Source organism: Balaenoptera borealis, assembly GCF_965194805.1.
Source record: "Balaenoptera borealis genome assembly, chromosome: 15".
NCBI classification, from domain to species: Eukaryota; Metazoa; Chordata; class Mammalia; order Artiodactyla; family Balaenopteridae; genus Balaenoptera; species Balaenoptera borealis.
This window is the reverse complement of record NC_138871.1, coordinates 30,825,293-30,852,933: the sequence shown is the minus strand read 5'-3', so window position 1 is coordinate 30,852,933 and position 27,641 is coordinate 30,825,293. Positions and strand designations below refer to the sequence as shown.

General features: G+C 34.3%; 1 protein-coding gene across 11 annotated transcripts in view; it reads left to right on the top strand.

Annotated features, from left to right (window-relative positions):
• The window catches only part of ZNF638 (zinc finger protein 638), an 89,034-nt gene extending 61,970 nt beyond the window's left edge, over positions 1–27,064 (top strand). For 7 of the 11 annotated variants that reach the window (XM_082356279.1, XM_082356281.1, XM_082356280.1 and 4 more), the window contains 13 exons: positions 1,309–1,440; positions 3,345–3,473; positions 5,380–5,421; positions 5,932–6,066; positions 7,219–7,344; positions 11,974–12,011; positions 16,278–17,502; positions 18,087–18,152; positions 20,030–20,984; positions 21,794–21,898; positions 24,266–24,367; positions 25,109–25,227; positions 26,746–27,064. In XM_082356279.1, coding sequence (XP_082212405.1) covers positions 1,309–1,440; positions 3,345–3,473; positions 5,380–5,421; positions 5,932–6,066; positions 7,219–7,344; positions 11,974–12,011; positions 16,278–17,502; positions 18,087–18,152; positions 20,030–20,984; positions 21,794–21,898; positions 24,266–24,367; positions 25,109–25,227; positions 26,746–26,811 — 3,240 coding nt within the window. In that variant the 3' untranslated portion in view covers positions 26,812–27,064. Of the gene's footprint in view, positions 1–1,308; positions 1,441–3,344; positions 3,474–5,379; positions 5,422–5,931; positions 6,067–7,218; positions 7,345–11,973; positions 12,012–16,277; positions 17,503–18,086; positions 18,153–20,029; positions 20,985–21,793; positions 21,899–23,127; positions 23,293–24,265; positions 24,368–25,108; positions 25,228–26,478; positions 26,606–26,745 lie in introns of those variants that run through there. The other 4 variants (XR_014234634.1, XM_082356282.1, XR_014234635.1 and 1 more) reach the window with 4 other exon arrangements.
• Positions 27,065–27,641: the final 577 nt, after the last annotated feature.

Below are 27,641 nucleotides of genomic sequence, written 5' to 3'. Positions count from 1 at the left end.
TTTTCGTGTGCTTATATCTGTTATTATGAATATATTAAGATTTCATTAATTTAGACTTTACTGGTTAAGATCTTGAGATCCTTCAGGTGCTCAGGATAAGTTTATTTTAGACTGGTTGCTCCATTCTTCGAGTAGTAACTTAAGTAAGTAGTATGTGTTAACTTACTGTTTTGTTTTAAGAAGAATATTGTAAAACACCAGTAGAGTATCTTAGATTTACTTACTGCACTTTAGAAGGAATCTTTTTTTTATATATATATAAATTTATTCATCTTATTTATTATTTTATTTTTGGCTGCGTTGGGTCTTCGTTGTTGCACGTGGGCTTTCTCTAGCTGTGGCGAGCGGGGGCTACTCTTTGTCGCAGTGTGCGGGCTTCTCATTGCGGTGGCTTCTCTTGTTGCAGAGCACGGGCTCTAGGCACGCAGGCTTCAGTAGTTGTGGCACACAACCTCAGTAGTTGTGGCACGCAGGCTCAGTAGTTGTGGCACATGGGCTTAGTTGCTCCGCGGCATGTGGGATCTTCCCGGACCAGGGCTCGAACCCGTGTCCCCTGCATTGGCAGGCGGATTCTTAACCATTGTGCCACCAGTGAAGCCCAGGAATCATTTTTGAACAGAATTTACTTGCTAGTTAAAAATCATTCTCAACTAGCTTATGAAAATTATAATTTCCCACCTTCCCCCACCAAAAGAAAAGTCACAAATTGCCAAATTTATGCCTTTGGGGATTTCACCAACATCCACTAAAGGAAAAGTTGGCATTTATGAGAGTCATCTTGAAGAATAAAATAGATCTGAGAGAAGAGAAGGCAGAAATGAAAGTATTTACTTTGTAGTGGGGATTGGGTTATGGGGTAAGGATCCTAAGAGACTAGGTAAACTTTTTTATATTGCCAACAAGGGATTATTTTACTCAGTAAGATAAAAGAATATGCACTGATTTGGAGCATGGGGATCTTAGCATCACAAGGCACAGGAATGGCAACAGTATATGAAAGGAAGGAGCTGTAGTCAGAGACGGGCAAACCTGTGTTTTTAAATTTATTTTTAAGCAGTGGTTGCAGAAGAGAACTGAAGACCTTGACTAGATGACAGGTGGTATGACTGAAATATTCTGTGTACTTGAAGAGTGGAAAAGTGCATTTTGGTTTGTTTTTAATTTGTGGTTTAGACCAGCCTTCTGAATTAATCAGATTTAGTATTAAATACAATTTAAATACTAACATAACATATGATCTGCAGTGTAAATTCAAGTAAATATAACAGCAGTTAAGTTTTAATGTCAATTCTTAAATTGGTTTTGAAGGAAACAGAAGAAATTTGTGTGGTACTTATTTCTGATTTGCCTAATAAAGGATATTCTATTGAAGAAGTTTACAACCTAGTAAAACCATTTGGTGGTTTAAAGGATATTTTGATTTTATCATCTCATAAAAAGGTAAGAGTTGAAAATAGTTGTGAATTCATGTTGTCTGCAAGCACATTTTGAAAAACATTAACTTCACAAAACTAGGACAGAAGGGTTTAAGAGCAGCACCTCAGAATAAGCTGTCTCAAGTTAAGGCATTTTTAAAATATAAAACACAGATAATCCTTTATTTTAAAAATATATTATTCTAATCAGATGTAGTTTTACGATGGGAAGGATGGATTTCCCCATTAAAGTTTTGCTCAAACATTTACTTTAACAGAAAATACTTTACATCTGTAATATGTTAATACAAAGTTTTTTAAACAACTTATAAAATTTTGTTGAGCACTCTTTACTAGTATTTCTTTTTGTTTTTTTACCAGTTATACTCAAATGGGAAATAACCATTTTCAGACTCAGACTAGTGAAGTCATCAGTATTTAGAACAACCTAGATTTATCTGTATGTCTTCAGTTTTCTATAATGAGTATATATTGCTTTTGTAATTTAAAAACAAAACAAAATATTGTTAATAATGAACAACTTGTGGAAGGTATTTTATAGGACGTGAAATTTCAGGGAAGTTTAAATAATGGAAACAACACCGTTAGAGTGGTGGGAAGTAGTGTTCTTACTATAGGAAGGAGTTAATGATCACTAGAGATTTTTGAGAGTCAAGCAAGTGTGCTTAAGAAAACAAAGTAGGAGGGGAGACTAAGTGTAAGTAGTCATATGCAGTTTTACCTTATGTTAAAAGTAGATTATTTGAATGGTTGTACAACTCTATAAATGTATTAAAACCCATTAAATTATACACTTAAACAGGTGAATTTTATGATTTGTAAACTGTATTTCAATAAAGTGTTTTCTAAAAAGCACATTATTTGTAATGTTTAGAGATGGACAAGAATAAGAAAGAATACATTTTTTAATGTAAGAATTTTATGTGATGATACATTAAAATAGGGGAAAATTGTGGGAATCTAGGAATGAATAATTCAAATTCATACTTTGCATCATGTACCAAAGTAGATGTGTATGTAGATAAATACAGAATCCAAATACAGAAAATCTAGATTATTTATGCCCAGTTTTGATTAGAGTTGAGTAGAATTATTTGGAGATTTAATTTAATTTAATTTAATTATTTGGAGATTTAATATTTTTCTAGATGTTATATGGAAAAATATCAGATTCAGTCATAAAAACATTTTAAACATTTGTGAAACTAAAATTAACATAATCAAAGCAAAATGGAAATAAAAAATTTTAAATATTTATGTAAAATGAGAAACATGGTTCATATAAACATGCTATAAAATATTAAAAGTTTAATAAATTGGCAAATGACATAGAGAGATAATTTATTTTTAAAAATTACAACTATAAATAAAAATATGGACTATTTCCACCTCATTAACTATCAGACATATGGAAGAATGTTCAATCTCTTTACTTACCCAGGTATGAAAATTAAAACCAAAATGTATAGAGTTACAATTTTACATTTATGAAAACAACAAAATAAAAAATAACTTGGTAACCATTACATGTTTCTTTGATTCTTTCATTCCTCATATTTCTCATATTTTGTCAATCATTAAATTTATTTACTCAGGAAATGTTCATTAAATGTTTGCTACATGCTAGATACTGCTCTCGGTACTAAGGGTATAGTGATGAATAAGATAAATAAGATTTCCCTAGTGTCATTTACTACAGTGTCCCTTCTTATTTCTCTTTAGTATTGCCTTATGAGTTCAGTTATTCATTATTTCTTGGTTATGGTCGTAATGTTCTAAGGAATGCTTTTTTTATCTTAAAAACATTTATTAAGTTATTCAATTCATTTGACTCTTAAGTATTAAATTTTTTTAAGAAAAAGTAACTTAAGATTTATTTTTTCATTCTTGTAATTTGTATTTTAAAAGGCATTTATAGAAATAAATAGAAAATCTGCAGATTCTATGGTAAAATTTTATACCTGCTTCCCAATATCACTGGATGGAAATCAACTCTCAATAAGTATGGCTCCTGACAACATGAATTTAAAAGACGAGGTAAATAATAGACTTACCATCATATTTACTAGAATATTATTAAATTTTTAAATCAGATTTATTATAATCCGTTGTGTTTTCTAGTTTTCTTCTTTGGGTCACATATTTTCTCTCAAAACACTGAGAAAGCATCTTCCTGTTTCTCAATAGTTGCCCATCTCATAGTTTGAGAGTTACCTCCATACTGAGGGAATCCAATCCCTCATGTATGTTGGAATGGAAAAAAAAAGTTGAAAACAGTAGTCTGTAAAGAACCCTATTCTTATCTCACTGCCATTATCTGTCATCCAAACTGGAATTCCAGAGGTTACCATTATAATTTTTTCCTCTCATTTCTCATAACCAGCTGGTCACTAGGTCTGGTCTGTTTTAACTCCTGAATATTTCTGGAATTTGTTCCCTCTTCATCCCATTCACCATTGCTTCACTTCTTTAAAACGCTGGCTAAAATAGTTATTCTTTATATCCTCTACCTTCAGTTTTATCTCCCTCAAAACCTTTTTCACAAAGTCATGAGACTGGCGTACAATTCAAATCTCTTCAAATTCAACTGATTTAGAAACCCTTCATTGTTTCTGTGTGGCCTACAAACATTTACTGCTAAGAGGCATGGAACAGAGATACTAGAATCTAGAGGAAGGTGGAAATGCATGTATTTTTTTAAATTAATACTTATTGGAGTATAGTTGCTTTACAATATTGTGTTAGTTTCTGCTGTACAGCAAAGCGAATTAGTTATACGTATACATATATCCACTCTTTTTTAGATTTCCTTCCCATTTAGTTCACCACAGATCATTGAGTAGAGTTCACTGTGCTATATACAGTAGGTTCTCATTAGTTATCTATTTTGTACATAGTAGTGTGTATATGTCAATTCCAGTCTCCCAGTTCGTCCCACCCCCCCCACCCCCACTTGGTAACTATGTTTGTTCTCTATATCTGTGACTCTGTTTCTGCTTTGCAAATAAGTTCATCTGTACAATTTTTCTAGATTCCACATATAAGCGATATTATACGATATTTGTTTTTCTCTTTTTTTGACTTACTTCACTCTGTATAACAATCTCTAGGTCGTCCTCATCTCTGCAAATGTCACTATTTCGTTCATTTTTATGGCTGAGTAATATTTCATTGTATACATGTACCACATCTTTATCCATTCCTTTGTCTACGGACAATTTAGGTTGCTTCCATGTCCTGGCTATTGTAAATAGTGCTGTAATGAACATTGAAAATGCATGTATTTTGAAAAAGCCTTCCATTGAGAATCACTCTAACGTGATGTAATTGCTGGGGTGGTTTTATATATATCAGTAGTGTCAAAGAGGAAAAAAAATTTAAGAACCGTAGTCTCATGAGATAAAGTTCCTTTTCTATACATTTAAGCCTTTTATCAGCTAGCTTCTCCCAGCTTTGACATCCCTGTCTTGTGCCACTCTTGGCCTCTTTATATAATTCAGCAGCACCAAATCACTATACGCTTAATACCCTGTGATGTTTTTTTTACTAGCCTACATCTCTGTTCTTCCTCATCCCCTATTTTGCTTAGCTGACTTTTTGTTGTGTAATTTGAATTCTCTTACTGTCTGCTAAATTAAATCTCTTATTCTTTGTATATGAAGTTGAGTGTCTTCCCCTAAATGGTACCACCTTATTAGTCTTTAATGTACTTAGGGGATTAGGAAGAATTAAAGTCTATGGGTAGGGTGGGACTTAGATAACTTGTTTTAGGAAGAGGGAAAGATTTTTGGAAGGAACAAATTTTGCTTACTCCTCATTTTATGAAGTAGTTCTTAATGCTTATTCATATAGATTATTTTATTATATCAGTAAATCTTGACTAATTAAATATACAAATAAGAAAGAGCTTACACCTTCAATCTTCCTCTATTTGCCTTTCTAGGAAGCTATATTTACAACGTTGATTAGAGAAAATGACCCAGAGGTGAGTTTTGCATTTAAATGCTTTTGTACATTTGTTTAATTGATAGAAACATTGGTTGTTTTATTGTTCACCTGTCAAGAATTAAAGAAAATCTTAGCACTAGTTTTAAAATATTGAAGTGATGGAGATGTCAGATGAGTCTTCTCTTGGTAAAAATAAGAAATAGAGGGTAAAGGAGTCCTAATGTGCAATATTTTTTAGATTCTGGAGCCATATTAACTGACGGGTAAATATTCGGTATATTAAGTGTTTTGGGTACATATTATATTGATAGAAGAAAGATTATACTTCCTTTTTTAGTATATTGTTTCACTGATTATTCACATCTAGTACTAAGACCTCACTATCTTTACCCATATAGTCATTTTCTTACTCTTGGGAGAGGACATCACCTGACCTCTGAAAAATAAATTGTTAGTCTGTGTTTTACAGTTTGATACTTTAGCTGTTTTTCTCTTTTTCTATGCTGTCTCCTAAAAAAAAAAAAAAAAAAAAAAAAAAAAACTACAGGCAAATGTAGATAAAATTTACGATCGATTTGTACATCTTGATAACTTACCAGAAGATGGACTTCAGTGTGTACTTTGTGTTGGACTTCAGTTTGGAAAAGTGGATCACCATGTATACATGAGTAATAAAAACAAGGTAACAAGGTCACTTCTATTTTCGCTGTATGTTCTGTGGAGAATATATAATTGAACCCTATATCCTTATGGTCTGTAACTTTTAATTCAGCTTCTGAACTGAAGCACCTATAAACATTATTCAGCCTCTTAGCAGAATTATGATATACCATCATATTTTCTCCTGGGCTGTGGCAGGAAGGAGGAAGAACTCTTAGTTTGAAGGGGAAATAAAAACTTGCACAAGGGAGAAAGGTAATACGTGCAAAGAGCATTATCTTTTGGGGAAGTGCAGACTTGTATTCATCTAGCCTTAACTACCTTTGTGACCTTAGCTAAGTTGGTTTACACTTTTAGTTCTTATTTATAAAATGAAAGGGTGTCAACCAGGTATTTCTAAAGTCCCTTTACATTTTCTGTGCCCTCTGTCTTCTCTGTTTAATTCAGACGTGTCCATGAAAATTAGATTTTGGTCAACCATGTATTACCTAGAAAGGTAGAAAGGGTTTTATAGCAAAGTTGACAGTATTTGCTTCATAAAAAATACCTAATTGACCAAATAGTAGATACTAATTTCTTTGACATGTTTAAGAAATTTCTTTAACCATGTTTAAGTGTCAGTTCAGTGGCATTTAAGTATATTCACGTTGTTGTGCAGCCATCACCACTATCCATCTCCAGAACTTTTTCATTTTCACAAACTAAAACTCCCTGTCCATTAAACAACAACTCTCCATCTCCCCTTTTCCTAGCCCCTGGCAACCACCATTCTACCATTTAAATTTCTGTCTCTGAATTTAACTACTTTAGGTACCTCATATAAGTGGAATCATACAATTTTTGTCCTTCTGTGTCTGGCTTATTTCACTTAGCATGTCTTCCAGCATGTATTGTAGCATATGTCAGAATTTCCTTCTTGAGGCTGAATAATATTCCATTGTATGTATGTACCACATGTGTTTATCCACTCGTCTGTTGATCGACACTTGGGTTGCTTCCACCTTTTGACTGTGAATAATACTGGTATGAATATGGGTGTACAAATACTTGTTCCAGCTCTGGCTTTCAATTCTTTTAGGTATATACTAAAAAATGAAATTGTTGGATTCTATGGTAATTCTACTTTTAATTTTTTTAGGAACTATTAATTAATACTTTTCTGTCTTTTCCAAAGGCAATTCTTCAGTTAGATAGTCCTGAATCTGCTCAGTCAATGTACAGCTTTCTGAAACAAAATCCACAGAACATAGGTAACCATGTATTGACCTGCACATTATCTCCAAAGATAGACTCATCAGAGGTAAGATTATTTTGTATCAACTTTTGTGCTTTTAGAAAATGAGGAAAGCATAAAGGTCATTCTCCCAAAGCTAGAAGATACACTCTGAAGCTGATTTCGAGAATTATTCTTGGACAATAGTCAAACTCATTCTGAGTTTAGATACTGTTTCTTTTAAAAATTTATTTTGCAATCATTATTCCAATTTTCATGGTTTATGGAACAGTATAAATTTGTATAAATGAGAATAGATTGAGGTAATTTTAGAAAATGTAGCGTATTCATTCTGATGCTTACTATGGACATATGTGCAGAGTGATGCCATATACATAGCATGATTATCTCCAGAATGCAGTCTACATTGAGTCCATTTTGACTTCCTCCTGATAGAAGGTTTTTTCTTTTACTTGTTTAAATTATTATACTCTCTTCTTTCATAAGAAAGAAGATTTTACAGGTTCTTGGCTTGCACAGTAATAATCTTTGAAAACTATGAATAGTCTACCTTTGAAAGAATTAAATTGAAACTCAGATGTTTTCTCTTTCTAATAGTTTCATTGTATCTCAATAGCAGGAGGTAAATAGGGCCTTATATTTGGTGTCTGCTGGTTTTTGTTAATCTGCCAAACTCGTGCTTGCTCAAGAAAGAGAAAATTCCACCATCTAAATCCAGATTAAATAGAGCACCTATAAGTAAATGAATGCATCATGATACTGATTTAAGCACAAATTTTTTTTTTTTAATTTCTTTATTTTTGGCTGCATTGGGTCTTCGTTGCTGCGTGCAGGCTTTCTTTCGTTGCAGCGAGCGGGGGCTATTCTTCATTGTGGTATGCAGGCTTCTCATTGCGGTGGCTTCTCTTGTTGCGGAGCACGGGCTCTAGGCACACGGGCTTCAGTAGTTGTGGCACACGGGCTTCAGTAGTTGTGGCACACGGGCTTAGTTGCTCTGTAGCATGTGGGATCTTCCCAGACCAGGGCTCGAACCCATGTCCCCTGCATTGGCAGGCGGATTCTTAACCACTGGGCCACCAGGGAAGTCCTTAAGCATAAATTTGTGTGGCTTGTTTAACCTGATTTCAGAAAAAAATTTTTTTTAAGTTTTTAGCATTTTCTTTTTCTCAACAGAACATTGTATTTTTAAAACGTTGTGTTGTGGTATGTTTCAAGTTATTACTTTCAACTATGTTCAGAATTACAGTAAACACAGACTACACATAAATTTTTCTTCCAGAATTGTGGTCCCAAATTCTTAGACTTAAAGAAAATGAAACAAGTGGAAATTATATGAAACTTCTGCCTAAATTAATGCTTTTATTTCCCACATCCTAACTCAACCTCATTCTTACAGCTTATTAAATTGAAGAGCACATTTAACTTATTATAAAAGACTTATTAGCTCCACCACTGATAAGCTAGCCTTGTAATCTTGAGCATGTCACATAATGTCCATTATATCCATTTAACAAATCATAAATTGGATAGTAGAGGCAGGTGGACTAATTTCAAGGTGTTGTAATAGTCTATATGAGAGGTAATGAAAGCCTAAGCTAGACTATGAGGTGGAAATAAATCCTGCCCCCAGATTTTTTTAATAACAGTTTTTAATTTACCATGTTTATAATGAGTTAATTAGTATCCTATGTTACCCTCTGTTCAATATCCTCCCCCCATTTTTGTTACCTGTAATGTTACTTCCACATGTAGTACATTACAACCTTTAATTCTATAACTATAGTTACCTTGCATACAGAGTATGAAGGCTTAATTCTAAGTACGGAAACCCAGTACCTGCATTTTTGATATCTTGATTATGAAGATATTTACTGCAGAATTTAGTAATGAGAGTAGGTCTATAAAGAAAGAAATACGTGTAACTTGCACACTTGGAAGTGACTCTCTTATACTCCCGGTCTTTTCTCAAAATGATGCTGTGTTTTTGTTCAGTATTTGGGTTATGGCTTTCCTGTACAGTTTAGGAGTTGTTGTTTTGTTGTTGAAAGGAAAAAAGAAGACTGTCTTCATGTTACTCGGGTCACATAACTTAATTACTATTTGTTGAATAGAATATGCTCTCTTCTTAGAGCTACTCTTCTGACACCCTGTTCTAAATTTATGGCCATTTGCTTTGTAAAGGCATCTATATACCTTTGATTTTCTTTTTATTGCTCTTCTGAGTTACTTCTGTTATTTCTTGGACTATGTATCTCCTACTCTCTTGGATTACTTTCTGTTTGCCAGAATATATTGTCAAATAATTTTCCCAGAAAGTATGTATGGCCAGTAAACTTTCTAAATCCCTGCATATTTGGAAATGACTTTATTTTTCTCTTACATGTTTCATTGATGGTGTGTCCAGGTGGAGAATTCTGTGCTCAGATTGTTCTTGCTTTTATTGTTTTGTTTTTCTTAACTAGTGTTGTTAAGGAGAAGGCTGATTCCAATCCTACCTCTATGTAATTTTTTTTTTTCTCTTTGAAACCTTTTAGCATTTATTCCTAATTCATTTAGCAAATAGTTATCTAATTCCTTCTCTATGCCAGCACTGTTTTAGATTTTGGAATACATTGGTAAACAGAGAAGTCAATGGCCCAGTCTTCAAGGAGCTTATTTTATATATATATACACACACACACACACACACACACACACACGTATATATACGTAGTGTGAGGTGGTAAAAAGTGCTATGAAGTGCTGTGGAGAAAAATCAAGAAAAAATGATAGAGTGTGCTGGATGGCGGGGTGTGCAGGGGGATATGTGTATTTTAGAGTGGTCAGGCCCCTCTGAGAAAGAGTTATTTGAGAGACCTGAAAGAAAGAAGTAAGAGAGCGAACTCTACTAACGTATCAAAGAGAAGAGGTTTTTAGAGAGAACAAGAGCTAAGGCCTTAAGGACATATTTGGTGATTCGGGAATTCCAAGGAGGATCAGTATGACTGGTGCAGTGAGCAAGGTTTTAACTTGGTTTGGGACTTATTTCCTATATCCTGCTTAGATCATTCATTGAATTTATGAAATCTAAAAATTAGTGTGTTCCTTCACCTGAGGAAAATTTTCCTCTTATGTCTTTGAATATTTCTTCTCTTCAGATTTTAATGTTCTGTCTTTCTGGAAGTAGCACCTGTACTGATATTATGGATGCTATATCCTATTGAATTTTTTTTTAGAAAAATTTTTTAGAGTATTCTTTAGAGTTGTTTTTAAAGCAGTTCTCTGAAATATCTTCAGTCAGCTTTGTATGCTTGATTTGTTCTCTCTTGTGCATTTGTTTTTCTCTTCTATTAATTTATGAATAAAGAAGCAAGTTAGCTAATACAGGTATCTGGTACAGATTTTCTCTACTATCATATAGGTTGGTTTTGGTTTTGGTTTTGGTTTTGGTTTCCTCTAACAAGTTTCTCCCATGAATGAGAAGACCGCTTGTAAGCACTGTGGATGGGACTTATCAACTGCCATCTTTAATTTTCTTTATATACCATTACAGTGTAGAGTGGATACCTTACCAGATACCCTAGTAAAGAAGGCCTTTACTCTGGGACTCCAACACCCACACCTCTAGAAATATTATTCTAGAAATATTATTCAGTTTCTATACAATATAATTCTCAGCTTTTAATCTGAGAAAATCTAGAGAAAGATAATTCTCAACTCAGCACACGATTCCCCACAGAAAAAAACCTTCAGCTAGTATATGTAAGTTCTAAAGGGCAGATATTTTTGCTCTTTTGTTCAGTGATGTATCCTAAGTGCCTGGATCAGTGCTTGGCATAAGCACTGAATTTTAATTCCTCCTTTCATTTTGGGCCCCAGGACATTGCTTTCTTGGTGGTTCAGATACGTGTTTAAAAGGATTATTGTTAAATTTTGTCCAGCACTTCTGTGTGTTTTGAGTAGAAAGCTTTCTAAGTCAACTAGTCTCTCATAAATAGAAGTCTTTTAAAATAATAATTGCACAAAAAATACGTTGATATTTCAGATTACTTGTTTTTTGTTTTTTTTTTTTTTTTAAGAATTTCACTTTTATTTATTTATTGATTTATTTTGACTGTGTTGGGTCTTCGTTTCTGTGCGAGGGCTTTCTCTAGTTGAGGCAAGTGGGGGCCACTCTTCATCGCGGTGCGCGGGCCTCTCACTATCGCGGCCTCTCCTATTGTGGAGCACAGGCTCCAGACGCGCAGGCTCAGTAGTTGTGGCTCACGGGCTTAGTTGCTCCGCGGCATGTGGGATCTTCCCAGACCAGGGCTCGAACCCGTGTCCCCTGCATTGGCAGGCAGATTCTCAACCACTGCGCCACCAGGGAAGCCCAGGTTACTTGTTTTTATTCTTAGCAAAAGGTAGTATTTCCAGGCTTTTAAAGTTAAAATTTTCTTATTTATTATCAACATTATGGAAACTTATTTTTCTCATTAATTTCTGTGTGTCATTTATTCTGTATAATCTTATTTAGAGATCTTTATCTAAAAACGGGAAAAAAATTCTAGAACCTGATGGTTATGTGGACACTGAAAACTATCTGTTTTGATATATTTTTAAGGTATGGGTGTTTTTTTTAGCTTAGATTTTAAGAACTGAAAACACTGCATTGATGAGTTAAATATTTTAAATCCAGTAGAATAGCCTCTAATAAAATGTGGAATTATATTACAGGCTGAAGCTGAGAAAGACCCAGAACTAGGGAAAAAAAGGTATGTTGCTTTAAGTTTGCTAACAGTTTTTATAGTATGTAGTTAATTACTAAATATTATTTGTGTATTTTATGGTAATTGTTCACTAGTAACAAAAAGTTTGTATCTTTTATATGAGTGTTATGAGGGTGTTTTTTGTTTTGGGGTTTTTGGAGGGCTCTGTTTGACCTAGGGGCTTTTTTTGTTATTATTTTTTGTCTCTTTCAGATATTTACTGATTTTTTTTTTTTAGGAGAAGTGAATGTGTACACACAGTTTGAATTAAATATATAAATTTGCCTTCTTTATGAAATATTTTGCTAATTCTCTTGAACAGCTCAACTCTGTTATCAGTGTTATATTCTTGTTAGATTTTTCTATTCCAAAATAGTTAGGCACAGTAGTAATTTTAAGTTTGTTTGTATAATCCTTTTAAATTTTCATTGAGTTTTTAAAACCAGAAAGATAATATTCAGTGTGTATTTTGGTATAAAACAAAATAATATGTACACTGCTTTATATTTTCAGAGGGTGAAAGGTTGTTCTTCAGAGTCTATACAAACTGGTAACTCACAACTTTTTTTGACCACATATAGTATATCCTCTTTGTAGTGACTTTCTCATCCTGATGAATACCACACTCATCACCACCCTTGTCCCACCAATGAATAACCTCCCTTTTACTGCTCTTCATTGGGAATCACTGATAGAGAATTCTTTCTCTCTTTCATACTAAGTGATTTACCCTTATTTCTTAGTCAGTGTAGTAAGAGCTTATCAGTTTGAAAGAGGAGTTTGAGTGTATAAATATGGAAAGTTTATTTTATTTGATACACTGCCTAATTATAAGATGCCTGAAAAACAGGATGTCTTATGGATTTTTCTTCTCAGTAATTTTTATAAAATGAGACTTTTAAATGATAAAGATGATTACGAGTACATTAAAATATATCGGTAACTTTAAGCAATAGGTTGGCTATACATATCCACACAAACTTTTTTAAGTTGCACATCAGCATACCAATTATATTTACATGCCCAAGAAGTAATAACCAACAGCAAGCAGTGTTTGCTACAAAAGCCCGCAAAGGGCTGAATAAGTAACAGTGCTGCATGTAGTAGTATAGATAGACCTGCAGTTTGGCTGTAGTAACTCTGGCTGGTAAGTAAGTAGGCTCTTCCAAAAATCCATTTTATATATTTCATTTGACAGTTTCTTTCACGTCCAAAAGAATAGTTACTGTGTGCGTTTGGTCATTTTCTCTTTCATTGTTTTCACTTATCTTTTAAAATCAGATATGTCTTAATGAATTTACAAATAGTTGTCTAATCTTATTAATTTTTAAAGTTCTAGCACTAATAATTTCTTAATTCCCACTTTGCAGTTGTTTTTTTCTGACCTGTATGATGTTAGAGAAAAAAGACATGGGATGTGGCTGAATACTTCACATTTCTTTATTGGAGTAAGCTGATCCTGAGAAAATACTGGTCCTTGTATTTTTTTTTTTTTTTTTAAGCACTTGTGGATGCTAATTTGTTAATATGATCCTCTTGTTTATAGTTAATGTAAAGTATTTGTTTCCTTTTTAAAAGAAATCTCACATGGATATATTAATAATATAATAAAATTCTATATTTTCCCTGTTTTAACCAACCCCCATGTGAACATTATTTATTTATCATATGATTAAGGCTCCAAATAAGGGTGCAAGAGGAAATGTTCACCAGTTCATTAATAATGTTGGGCAGTACTCAGTGGCCCTCTGAAATAAATACTGATCTTCACTGTTATGTCTCAGTCTAAAGTTTCTCAGAAAGTATATGGTATGGTGTTAACCTTTGTTCTCATGGCCAGCTTTTATTATATACCTTCTCTGAAGATTTTGAAACCCTGGTTTTATGGAGGGATGGGGTAGGACAGGGGAGTGGGAAATTAGATACCTCTATCCTGAACCCAGCCTTTCTGGAATCCTTTTTTGGTCCAGTTTCCAGAATATGATTTTGTTTTCTTTATTCTTTTAAAAGACTGTTTTTTATACTCTGGTGTTAATAATTTCATTTATTTGACATCTCAAACTGACTTTCCAAGCTAACTTGATGAACACTGAAGCTTTTTACCGTATCAGCCAGAAAACTAGATACTAATTTTTGGAAAATAAATCCTATTTATTATGAAGAAAGCACTATAATTTTAAAAGACTGGCACACAAGAACAAATATGGAATTAAGCCATTTTCCTAAGTAGGTTCATGCTGTCTGTTTCAAGTGTGATACTGCATAGTGATTCATTTTGTATAAAAGGTAACAGCTTTTTAAATTTACTGACAAACTTTAAATGTGGTAAAGGGGGAGGACTTACTGTATCCTAGAGCCAGGAATCAAAATCTCCATTGTTCTCCTTCTAAAGCCCAGTAAATTGGTGTTTTTGTATAGCTCTAGTTTGTAAAGCCTTTAGGGTTAATATGCAGTTCTGTAATGAGGCAGGAGTTTGAATTTAATGTTCATTATTGGAAATGAGTCTTGTAACTTAAAAATGAAAGCTTATTTCTTGAGAAATAATATTCACATAACTGCTTTAACTGAATATCACAACTTTTTCTTTGTCATATTTGTGCTTGGCAACAAGTTTTTTTTTTTTACTTTTCCTAAGAATTTGGAACACCAAAAATCAGCCATTGGTATTTTTTAATATAAGGGATGTGAATCATTTCAAATACAAACCTTTAAACCCTTTCAGCATACAAAGGATAGCTTATACAGTTGAATAGAATATTATTTGATAAAGGTCTATGGTTACTGACTTTTTAACTTAAATAAATTCCTCAAACTCTTTGCCTTAATGGCTTTTCTTCAAGAGGTGTTTCTCTGATCTCTTAGAAAAGTTTTCTCCTCTGGAAGTTTAAACTTAACCATCTTTGGAGGAGGGAGGAATAGTTTATTGGCTCATAAGATTAGACCCTGATGTGGTAGCACTTACTTTTTCCAAACTTCTGAAATATTATTAATGTCTCAGGACACGGACACCATCTTGCAGTAACTAAAGAGTATATAGCCACCCTTTGAGAAGCATATCAAAAGGGATGTCTCATCCCCCCTCCTTCCTTGAAGAGTAGGAGGAAAAAGTCAACACTGAGATATTGATATGGCAGGATCACTTTCTGGAGTCTTTCTCCAACCTGTACCTTCTAATGTAATTAATCAGATGTATTTGTTAAACATTATTGTGTTGACAGAGTGCTGGATGTTGTCTTCAGAAGCTAAGATTTTCCTTATTACTATTCAGGATAATCTCTTATCCATGGAGCATTAATATAAAAACAGTTTATTCTGTCTCTGTCTCAGTGAAAATAGTTGTATCGCGCACTTTTATTTTTATGTTGGATTTGGGAGGACCTTGATGAATTAGATCAGTTGCATATACTTGCCATGTATTTCCTCCATTTCTTCTAAATAATTTTACTTAAAATTTTAAGCTATGTATTAGAATCTTAAATTAGTCTCTGTAACTGGAAGGATTTCTTTTAACAAATTTCTTCTTGTGATATAGCCAAAGGCACATACTTTATAATAAGTACACATGTTTATGTTAAGGTGGTTGTATCAGCTTTGCCTCTAACTTTAAATCTCCAACAGAGTATTTAAAAGATATTTCCAAAGAAAGTTTTCTTTTAAGTATTACTAATAAATACAGTTCTTGGGAAATTGAAAACAAATCTGTTTCACACCCAAAAGAAAGAGGTGACGTGTTTAAGATAAGTGTGGCCTATCAGTTTCTGTTTCTGTTCCTTTTATGTAAGGCTCACTTATAAAATTGTAAATAATGCATGGATCATTAGTTTCACGAACCATAAACATATTTTATTATTTCAGTTACCACTGTTGGGGAGATAAGACCTAATAATAATTTGAGATGTCTCAAATTCACATTCAGCCTTCTGGTATCAGGGGCAAACTTGACACAGAAGGAAAAAAAAATGGTTATAACTTATATGAGTAAAATGATCATATCAGTGGTCATAATATTGCCATAATTTCCTTTGAACTAAAAAGAAATCTTTAGTGCAATGGAGGATCATTTTAAAATTTTATGTTATCTGTATATTTACATCAAAACTTCTTAACCATTATTACGCTGATTGGCTGGATTTCCCAGTGCTTATTGCTCTTGTATCAGGAAGTCTTAACAATTAGCATCAACAGGATTATTTATGATGGTTGAATTCTCATCATAGTTTGATTTTTGTTTGTGTTTTTGTTTGTGTTCTTTTTGTTTTTAAATACTTTTAGCCCTGACTTGAAAAACCATTCAGTTGATGAAAGTGAGGTGCAAAGAGCAGCTGATAGTCCCTCCGTTAAACCTAGTGAAGTTAAAGAAGAATCTATTCCCAGCATTCAAACAGAAACTTTTATACAACAGGAAGAGCCTTGTGAGGAAGAACCAGAAAAAGCACTATGTGTCTCTGACTTTGCTATTGAAACATTTGAAGTTGAAACTCAAGGAGAGGAGGTCAAAGTGGAAATTCCTCTTGTAGCATCCACTCCAGCCAGTATTGACTTATTCACTGAAAATGGAGAGCAGTCTGTTTTAAATCAGCAGGTGTATACCAGTGACTTTGAGAAGGAAGAGGCAGAAATTATTAACCCTGAAACAGAATTAACATCATCTGATAGTGCATTTATAGAAGAAAGGAACATCAAGGGAATTCTAGAAGACTCTCCATCTGAAGCAGAAGATTTCTTTTCTGCAATTACACAGTCTATGATAGAAGCTGTAGCTGAAGTAGACAAACATGAAACTGTTTCAGAAATAGTACCATCTACTTGTGTTGTGGCCTTAGTACCTGGAATTTCCACTGGGGATGAGCAGTCAGTGAGCACAAAGGGAATTTCTGCAAAAAGTAATATGGATGAAAAGGAGGAGAATGAATTAAATACCAAGGGAACCAGAATGAATCTGCAAATACGAATAGAGAAGGCTGAAAAGAATGATGATAAGATGGTTGCAGAGAAGTTGGAAAAGATTGTGGCTGCAATGAAAGAAAAGCCTGCAGAAAACTCAGTGACCAAGGCATGCCCAAATAAAGGAGTGGTTCAGGCCAATAAGTCTGAGGAAACTAGTAAAATTAGTATGCTGCCTGCATCAAATGCATCTAGCAGTAAATCAAGCATCAAGGCTGGTATGATCTCTTCTCTAAAGGCAAAAGCTACAGCTTCAAAATCTGAAAACCAGAAAAGTTTTCTAAAATCTGTACTCAGAGATCAAATAAATGCTGAAAAGAAACTTTCAGCCAAGGAATTGGGTCTCCTTAAACCTACAAGTGCCAGATCAGGCTTGGCTGAAAACAGCAGTAAATTGAAACCCACTCAGAGCAGTGTTACCAGAGGAGGCAGTGGAAGGATCTCAGCCCTGCAAGGCAAAGATTCTAAACTGGATTACAGGGATATTACAAAACAGTCTCAGGAAACAGAGGCTAAACCTTCCGTCATGAAACGGGATGACAGCAACAATAAGGTGAGGAGGGTAGGAAGAATGTTCAGAGAATCTTTGAAGTGATTAGCTCTCTGTTGTAGCTAAGGAGTAGGAGATGTAATCTTGTTTTATGCTTTCATCTGCTCACTCCCTTCACCCCCAAGCTCCCTTTTCCCTTTCTTAAATGACTCCATTGATTTAAGCCAGTAGACACTTAGAATAATAAGCTCAAGTTTTTAATTTATTAACAGGTGTGAAAGCATTATTTGGATAAAATGTGGTCAGAAATAAAACTTTGCATTTAAAAAAAAAAAAATCTGCATTGAATCTCCTGAGGTGATTTAGCTTCTGAAATGGGAAACCGTTTTCTCTTTTAAATTGAAGCTTCCTTTATCAGCTTACTGATGGCCCTACTTAGACAGTAAAACTGAATTTAACTACAGCTTATGGAGATGATGCCTATACTGTTAAATGATTGTTGACTTAGCTTGGTATACCTGTTAAATATTTGTATAATTGAATGTGTTTGGGTAATATTTGCTTTTTGAATTCTTTTTGTGTTTTAAAGAACATTAATAACCTAGTTGTAAATTCTGTTTTTCTGTATTTCTTATTTAATATTTCAGACTTTGACTGGGCAAAACACTAAGACTCCTAAAAGCACCACTGGTAGAAGTTCCAAACCCAAAGAGGTAAGAAACAATCTACTAACACAGACCCATCTATTCCATCATTCCATAAAAGAGTTCATCCACCTTGTCACTTGTGTCTCTCCTGTAATAATTAGTTAGATATAGAACAAGGGACAGGAATGAGATAGTATATTTTTGACCCCACCACCAGTTCATTTTCTGACCTTGAGCTAGGCTAAATAGTTTGTTCTTGGTGTGGAGCAAAAAGTTACACAGGGATGGAAGGGGGATTAGAGTAGGAAGACACCTCCAGTCTCAACATCAGTAGGAAGGGGTTGTAACACAGAATAAAATCATCTATGTAAAGGAGGTTGACATTTGACTTGAGTCCTCTCCATTTTGTTATCCTTTTGGTACCACTCAATTTAACCTAACTAGACGGGCTTTAAGATTTACTTTCTTGGTACTGACTTCTACTGCCAAATAAACTTGTTACAATTTATATTTGGCTGTTTGGTATTTTAGATTTCTGTTATTCATAGAATATTTTTTCAGTTATTTTACTTTTTTCCCCTGGTAGGGCATAAATTTGGGTCTACTTTATTAGGACAAGGAGAAATGTTAGTAGTTTAAGAAGCAGAAGTAAGGATTATGGCTCTTCCATGGCTTAATAAATTGATAGTACAGTTGCTTACACATCCCCCCTCCTGCCCTAAATTTACTGTGTATGTATTCTAATGCCATTATTATATTTACTAGTAATTGACCATTGATAGTGTACTAAATGTGTAGGAGGCCTGCCAGGAATTTATTTTCTTTAGTAATTGGCACCATTTTTCAAATTACAGATACTATTTTTTTTTCAAGTGCAGTTATATTTGTCCTTAAGTCTTAGTAATAAATTTTCTGTATAACTTTCTCAAAATATAAATCTTATATAGGCATACCTCAGAGATATTACAAGTTCTGTTCCAGACCAGAATAGTAAAGTAAATATCTGAATAAAAGTGAGTCACACAAATTTTTTGGTTTCCCAGTACATGTAAAAGTTATGTTTATACTATACTGTACTCTATTAAGTGTACAGTAGCATTGTGTCTTTAAAAAAATGTGCATACCTTAATTAAGTACCTTATTGCTAAAAAATGCTAACCATCATCTGAGTCTTCAGTGAATCGTAATCTTTTTGCAGTAGTAACATCAAAGGTCACTGACCAGAGATCACCATAACAAATACAATAATAATGAAGAAGTTTGCATATTGTGAGAATTACCGAAATGTGACACAGAGACATGAAGTTATCAAGTGCTGTTGGAAAAATGGCGCCAATAGACTTGTTTATCACAGGGTTTCCACAAATCTTCAATTTGTAAAAAGTAATATCTACAAAGTACAATAAAGCAAAGTGCAATTAAGCAAAGTGTGCCTGTATCTTAGTATTACATATCTTAAAATATGTATTATGTATCTAAATTGATTGATGGAACAATCTAGTTAGCTATTAACTTTCTAGTTGCATTTGAGGTGCTTTTAGTAGTCCATGAAGTCTCCAAAACACTTGCTAGATATCATTTAACATATGGAATGGTAAATTCTTTATATTATGTTAATTGTTTGATAAATGCTCTTAATGTAGTATTTTTGTACATCATATTTCCAATTCGCACGTCATTTAGGAAATAATTGTAATCTTACTGAAATTAAGTAAAGGTGGAATTAGATTGCTATTGTTAGGATTTTACCTTTGGCATTGTTTACTCTTTGGATTTGTTTGTGGGGCTTTGAAAAATAACTAATTTCAGCTTTAGGAAACATCTCTATACTGAAATTCTCACAAATGATAGGTATGTCATGCACATTTATTGAGACTGTATGGAACCTAGCCAGTTATCAGTAGTTGTTCACAATTCTGTGAGTTTTTTTACCTTTCCAACAGGAACCTTTATTTCCATTTAATTTGGATGAATTTGTTACTGTGGATGAAGTTATAGAAGAAGTGAATCCTTTTCAAGCCAAGCAGAATCCACTGAAGGGAAAAAGGAAAGAAGCTCTCAAAAATACCCCTTCCTCTGAACTTAACTTGAAGAAGAAGAAGGGGAAAATCTCTGCTCCTCGTGTTGTTGAGGGAGAATTATCTTTCGTAACATTGGATGAGATTGGGGAAGAAGAAGATGCAGCTGCACATCTAGCACAAGCTCTAGTCACTGTGGATGAAGTAATTGATGAAGAAGAAATAAATATGGAAGAAATGGTAAAAAATTCAAATTCACTTCTTACATTAGATGAGTTAATTGATCAAGATGATTGCATTTCCCACAGTGAACCTAAAGATGTTACTGTACTGTCAGTGGCTGAAGAACAAGATCTTCTCAAACAGGAACGCTTGGTAACTGTGGATGAAATTGGAGAAGTAGAAGAGCTACCTTTAAATGAGTCGGCAGACATAAGTTTTGCTGCTTTAAATACTAAAGGAGATGAGGAAAATACTGGAAGGGATTCCATTGGGTTCATTTCTTCTCACATGCCTGAAGACCCTTCTGCTTTAGTTACTGTAGATGAAATACAGGATGACAGCAGTGATCTGCATTTAGTGACATTAGATGAAGTAACTGAAGAGGATGAAGACTCTCTGGCAGATTTTAACAACCTTAAAGAAGAGCTTAATTTTGTTACTGTTGATGAAGTTGGAGAGGAGGAAGATGGAGACAATGATTTAAAAGTTGAATTAACACAAAGCAAACATGACCATCCCACCGATAAAAGAGGGGATAGAAGAAAGAGAGCTGTGGACACAAAGAAGACAAAACTTGAAGCTTTGTCCCAAGTGGGTCCAGTAAATGAGAATATTATGGAAGAAGATCTGAAAACCATGATTGAAAGACACTTAGCAGGTAGATACTCAGAAGTGGTAGCTTTTGTTTTATAGGGGACTACATTTAAAATTTTTTTAAATATATGTTACAACATTACCAATAATTTCACTGTGTATTGACATAAGAAGCCAACAGATAGTTATGGCCAAGTGATATTTTCCAAAGAAATATGTTCAAGTTTCACAAATTTCTCTTAGTTCAGACCCTGCCCCAAGTTACTGTATCTTAAGAAAAGATAACAAAACCAGAAAGCAAACTAGAATACCCAGATTAGAATTGGAATGAAAATGATATGTTTGTATTATTGAGAAAATACAGCTTTTGATAAGTAGAAGGCTGTTTATACCAGCCTGCCTCCTAGTTTTTGCTTAGACTTAGGATTTGGGAAAATTTGTGAAGGTACCATTTCACTTTTAAGTAATATTTTGATGGTATAGAATAATAGGTCAGCTCACTTTCAGTACTTTAGGGAGATCAAAATAATTTCGAATACAAAAATCTTGAAAAATTTAACCAAACTAAGAAAAAATACTAGAAAGGTCCCACAGTCTTGAACAAAATAGAAAAATGTGGGTAGGCTCCTTGAGAAAAGCAGGTGGTAAGGTGGAGTTTTGATCCCGATAAATGGGAAAATAAAAGGAGAATGCTTAGACTAGTGCTGAATTTTTAAAAACAGAATTCTCCTATTTTATATTAGAAATAGGTTTCCTTCCCAAATTTGAGTAATATCTATCTTGTTTGCAAAAAAGGTGTTAAAGTTGTTATTCAGAGTTAAAAGCAATTTAAACACTGTTACTGTAGCAATAAATTAGACTTTCTCTTTAAAGCTAAAGTGCCAGCCAAGAGAGTTAGAATTGGGAAAACGCCACCATCAGAAAAAGCTGTTACGGCAGAACCAGCAAATGATGAAGAGGCCTTCCAAATTAGTGAAGGTAAAGCAGGATTGATAGAAGTGGGGGAGAGAGTAACGCAATATGAGGAGTTGGTTAAAGTTCCAAAGATCTACTGTCTAAGAAGAAAAGTAGAAAAAGAGTCAACAGAGCAGGGATGGGAGTTGAGGGAGTGAGGGAAGGCAGCCCATTAATGATTAGATCTGGATAAAGATTTTTATCTTTGCAATTATAGAGATAATGGAACATAATGGAATGGGATAATAGAGAATAATATGGGATCCTGTTATAATAGAATGTGACAAATTTTTGTGGAAATGATCCACGAAAGGTTATTCTGACCATGTTGCAGCATCAAGTAAAAATTATTTATTAACTAGCTTTTATTTGTGTACCAGATCCCTTGCTTTGTGGATGCTGCCAAGCAGACAGCCAGTGAATTAAATAAGATGTCTTAATAACAGTGCAATTCATGTTGAAACAAATAGGGAACAGTGTCTAGAATACTCCAGTTACTTAACAAGTATTTGTCATTGTGTCCATATATTCATAGCAAAATCCTAAATCCCTTGTACCGTTCTCTTTGAAAACAGCACCCTCATTGCCCTCCTGCTTTTGTATCCTGTGTTCTCTAAGGAAAAACTACCAACTGTGATTCAGTCGAATCTCATTGACCTAGCTCTCAGCTGGGTCCTCAGTGCTGCTCCACAATTTATTTAGGCCTCCTTCCTTTCCCATTTCCTAACCAGGTGTAATAAAAACCTAAAACCCTTCTGCTTGTCATACTGGATTAAGTTTTTTTCTTCTTAATTTAGTCTTATTTGACTTCTCTGCATCATTTGTTACTGTTGATTATGTACTCTTTCTTGATGCTCTCTCTCTTGGCTAAGTGGGTACTCCTCCTTTGTCTATTCTTCTCCATTAACCTCTCCTTGATACCAAGCCATAGTCAGTGTTTTTACTAACTGACAAATGCTTCTAGCATAATTTCATGAGGGCTTTCCCCCCTCGGGATTTCTGTTGTGATAGGGCAACTTCAGCTACCAGCTTGCTTAGAACTGCCTCATCTCAACAGAAGAATAGAGAAAGAATCATTTCTTTACTGCTTTTGTAACCATTTATTTTCATTAATAGACAATATATTTGATGAAAGAACCTAGCTTAAGAAAAAGTCATTTTTTAAATAATTTTAAACTTAAAATATTTGTTTTAATCTTTTAAATTATTATGTAATTATATATAATATGTATTATTGTTGTTGTTATTATTAGATAAAGGTGCCTTTGGAGTGGCAGCAGCATATGTGTTTGAGGAAGTATTACTCTGTTCAGGGTTGTAGCAAGACACTGGAGGCTGTTTTAAGCATCAAGTCAAGAAAAGCGAGACAGCCTTTTCAATCGACTCTTTGGGACTTGATGACTGGTAAAATGCAAGGAGTACGAGAACAGTAAATAACGATTTCATAGTTTCTAACCATCCCCTCAGATTTGGTAAAGAGTAGCCCAGTTACATGGGGAGAGCACTGAACTTGAAGTCACAAGTCTCTGTCACTTACTGGCTATGCATCCTTGGACATAATCAGTTTCTTACCTCTTTTGGTTTTGCTTTTGCTTTCTCCATCTGTGAAGAAATAGGGATAATAATGATTTGACCTGCCTGTCTCACATGAGATAAAAGCTAAATGAATGATACATATGTGAGAGAGATTTGTCCAGTGCTTTACAGCAGTTAGGTATTTCAGCTACAGAGGGTAACCAGAATTGCTTGGAACCAGTTTTTGTTTTTGTCTTCCCCCAAGATCCTGTTAGGCATTTTGCTGATCACATTGAGTGCTTCTTACATGTTAATTCACTTTGCTGGGTTTGAATGTTTGTAGTTTCACTTGTGATTCAGTCTAACAAGGGTCTTAGTCCATCAGTTTAGGTTTTGTTTTTCTTGGTTGGAAGGGTTTTCAGTACAGGGCAGCAGAATTATTCTCTGCTCGTGTCCTTTTCCCCTCAATCCACACTCTTCTCCCACCCCAGCACTTTTGCATACACACGTTAACTCTTGCCAATAATATAGAACTTGAACTTCTTCCATTACCTTTTAAATTTTTTCCTTAACAATGTGTAAATAAAATATGCTGCTAAGCATTAGTCCCATATCCTTAAATCTATTTAATAAGGTTGAACAGATTTACCCATTTATTCCTTATATAAAGACTCTTGGAAGAATAGTCGGGTAGGATTAACCAAGAAAGGTTTACTTAGAGAGGTGATCCATAAATTAATCTTTTTTTTTCATAGATTAATCTTTAAAGGCAGAGATTATCTGATGTTAGCTTCAGATAACATCACTTAGTATAAAATCTATAAATCTATTTTGAATAACTTTTTTTTTTTTCCTTGAAAAATTTAATGAGTTTAGTTGATGAAGAATCTGAATTAATGGATTCAGAACCAGAACGAAAATGCAGGAAGATTGAGGACTCTTCTTTGGGGAAATCAGTGGCACCTGATGTCCCTGAAGGTAAAGTAGAAATGACATTTTTTCCTTATCCATGTGAAATAAAAATTCAGAACCGTAATAAGTGTTCTGTTGTTTAGATGAGTAATGCAGTGACCTTGCTTAGATGATTAGAGTGGAAATTAGCAAGCTTTGCACACTGGCATTTCTGAGAACAGTTTATTAAGCTGTGTTTTTACCTGGCAAAGATATTTTTATTGCACTCTTGAAGTCTGGGATACGTACTTTCTTTGTTGCTCTAGTAAGAATTGAGTTATACTTGCCCAGGCAGAAATTCCAGTTGAGTAGGACATGCTGGAAAAGCTTAGCTAGCAAACTTTGTTCATGGCCAGCTCAGATGAGCTAAGGGGCACCTTATTCGTTTACCCAGTGTATTCCTCAAGCAGACAGTTGACTATCATTTTGCCTCTTCTCCCTGTTTTATTTTAACAGTGGATTCCTAAGAGGTTTATTTCAAAGACTACCAGATTCTTTCCCAGTGAACTGCTATTCTGAAGGAGTTCCCTGCCATTCCTGGAGGCTCTGGAATATTACAGAATTTGTTTAAAAATAAAGACTTCGGTTTTGTGATTAGAGGCTTAATTGCTCTTGATCCCTAGATACATAACAGTGTGTATTATGTTTGTATATAAGTGTATACTGTGCTTAGTATGTTTATCATGTTTAGATAAATTAACACAGCTCTAGATAAATCATTGTTAATTTTTTTCCTTCCTCTTCCCCCTCTCTCTTCCTGTCCTCTAGATTTAGACTTTCTTGTACCGAAGGCTGGATTCTTCTGTCCAATTTGTTCCCTCTTCTACTCAGGTGAAAAAGCAATGACAAATCACTGCAGGAGTACACGTCATAAGCAAAATACAGAGGTAGATATTTTTAATTTTTAACTCATCAAATCTTCAGGTGGTGGTATCATAGTCAAACTACTGAAGTGTCCACACAAAATGTACATTCTTTCCTTTTGGACGAACTTTTTAAGGTTTGTTTATTCCTCTTAAGTTTATTCCTCTTAAGTTCAAAGTACTATTCATGTCCTTCACTGTATCTTGCCAGTAACTCCTAGTTTTTATTCCTTTTCCTCTGGCAACGTTTGCCAGAGTAGATTTTGCATATCACTAGTCCCATGTGACACTCCATTAAAGTGTGGGAAACTGTATATTCTGATGCCCTCTTGCAGAGTCATGGACACATAACATGTTAAAGTTTCAGACTTGTCTAGCCAAAGAATCCACTTAACTTTATTTAATCCATTTCCTCACTACCACCACCCCTTTTTTTAGTTGTACATGTCTTTGGGACACATTTAGATTAGAACTCTAGAGAATCGTCATTAGCCATAGTTGAAACAGTGGTTCTGATTCCTCCTGAATGTTTGAGAGTTGCTTTATATATCCTCTGTATTGAATTTGTGGCACAGACACTCATCTAACATTCATTGAGCTGTTATTTGCTGGAAGCTTGTTCAATCCCCCAATCAATTTTATGAGGTAGATGCTATCAGTTCCAATTTTGAAGATGAGGAAACAGGATTGAAGAGTACCTAATCCCCAAGATCACATAGCTAGTTAGTGGCAGATTTAGGATTTGAACCTACCTTTGTTTTATTCTAAGCTTATGCCCTTAAACATTGTGCTGTGCTACCTATGCTCTTAACATGCCACTTTTCCTCTTGAAATCTTCCACTGCCTTCATATTACACTTGGAATAATATCCAAACTTCTTATTGTGGGTCTGTAAGGCCCTTCGTGATCTGATTTTTTTTCTACTTCTCTGACCTCACTATTATTGCTCACTCTGTTTCAGCTTTTTTGGCTCTTTTTTTTTTCGTACATGAAAGGCCCCTTGGCTGCCTTTGCACCTTTATATTGCTGTTCCTTTTCCCTCTCCCAACCCCCCTTGTATAGCTGGTTCTTCCTCATCTTTTAGGTCTCGACTCAAATAACAGCTTCCCTGAAAGACCTTTGACAAAGAAAGACCTAGCTAAAGTAGAACACTCCTCCCACCCCAAAAAACAGTCAATCTCATTTACTTTACAGTCTTTCTTTCCTTTATAATACTTAACCACCACCCCCTAAATTATCTTGTTTATTCTTTTATTGTTTCTCTTCCCCCACTAGAATGTCAGCTCCATGAGGTAAGGGGCCTTATCTATCTTGTTGACCACTGAGTCCCCCAGCATCAAGATAATGCATAAGTATATCATAAATATCAGATGATTCACGAATGGAAGGAAGGAATGTTAATGTAAGGCACTGTGTTTCTAATCTTTATTCTGTAGGATCAAGCTCTTTAAATTGTAAATACAATGAAATATATTAGATACGTTTGTAACACAGCAAAGCAACATCTAATAAATATTTTATATTATGAATTGCTTTTAACAGAAGTTCATGGCCAAGCAAAGAAAGGAAAAGGAGCAGAATGAGGCTGAAGAAAGAAGCTCTAGGTGATTGGGGGAAAGGGGAAAAAATTCATTAGAAATTCGTTTAGGGTCCAGTTGATTTGTGTATTTTTGTTATCACTTAATTTGTAATTTTTGTTTCAGAAGCAAATATTCATGTTGTACAAATTTCTGATTGCCCTTGATGTAGAGAGACTGAAGGGGAAAGTATGATGGGTTTGATTTTTATATCAAATCATCAGGCATGGAGAAATATCTTTTAGAAGTGTTTAAATAAATGTTCCTACTGTATATTTAAAATACCATGTTGTGTTTGTGGCTGATTTATTAAAGACTTGCTAGCCTCTGCAAACAGGCTTCTCTGCAACCACTGAGACTTGGGATGTTTGGGGATTCTTCTTGTGTTACTGGAAGTCATAGGCATGACAGTGTTTGGCTTTGCTTCAACTGGTACAGGTCAAAGATTTCTTAAAACTCTCAATTTTTCTGGATAAAATTCAATTACAGCATGTTTGGCTCAGGTAGGTTTGAGTAAAACCTTGCTTGACTTTTTTAATGGGTTAGAAAGATATTTTTCCTGCGTCTGGTAGCATCTGCTATTTTTGCCAGGACCCATTTAAGGTAGCTCCTAGCAAGTCATTTAATATTAACTTGAAACTACAAAGACAAAGTAGCCTTTACTTTCTGTAGACCACAAGAATTGCTTTTTAAACCACTTGAATTATTATTTAATATGTTTGTGGGGAGTTGTAAAGGTACAAAAAAAAATAATTCACTGGATTGTTAGGTGCTGGACACAGCCCTGTACTGTAAAGTTTTAGATGAGGCCATGCTTCAGACGTAAGCCTACTGACTTAGAATTTTTAGTATCTGATTCTT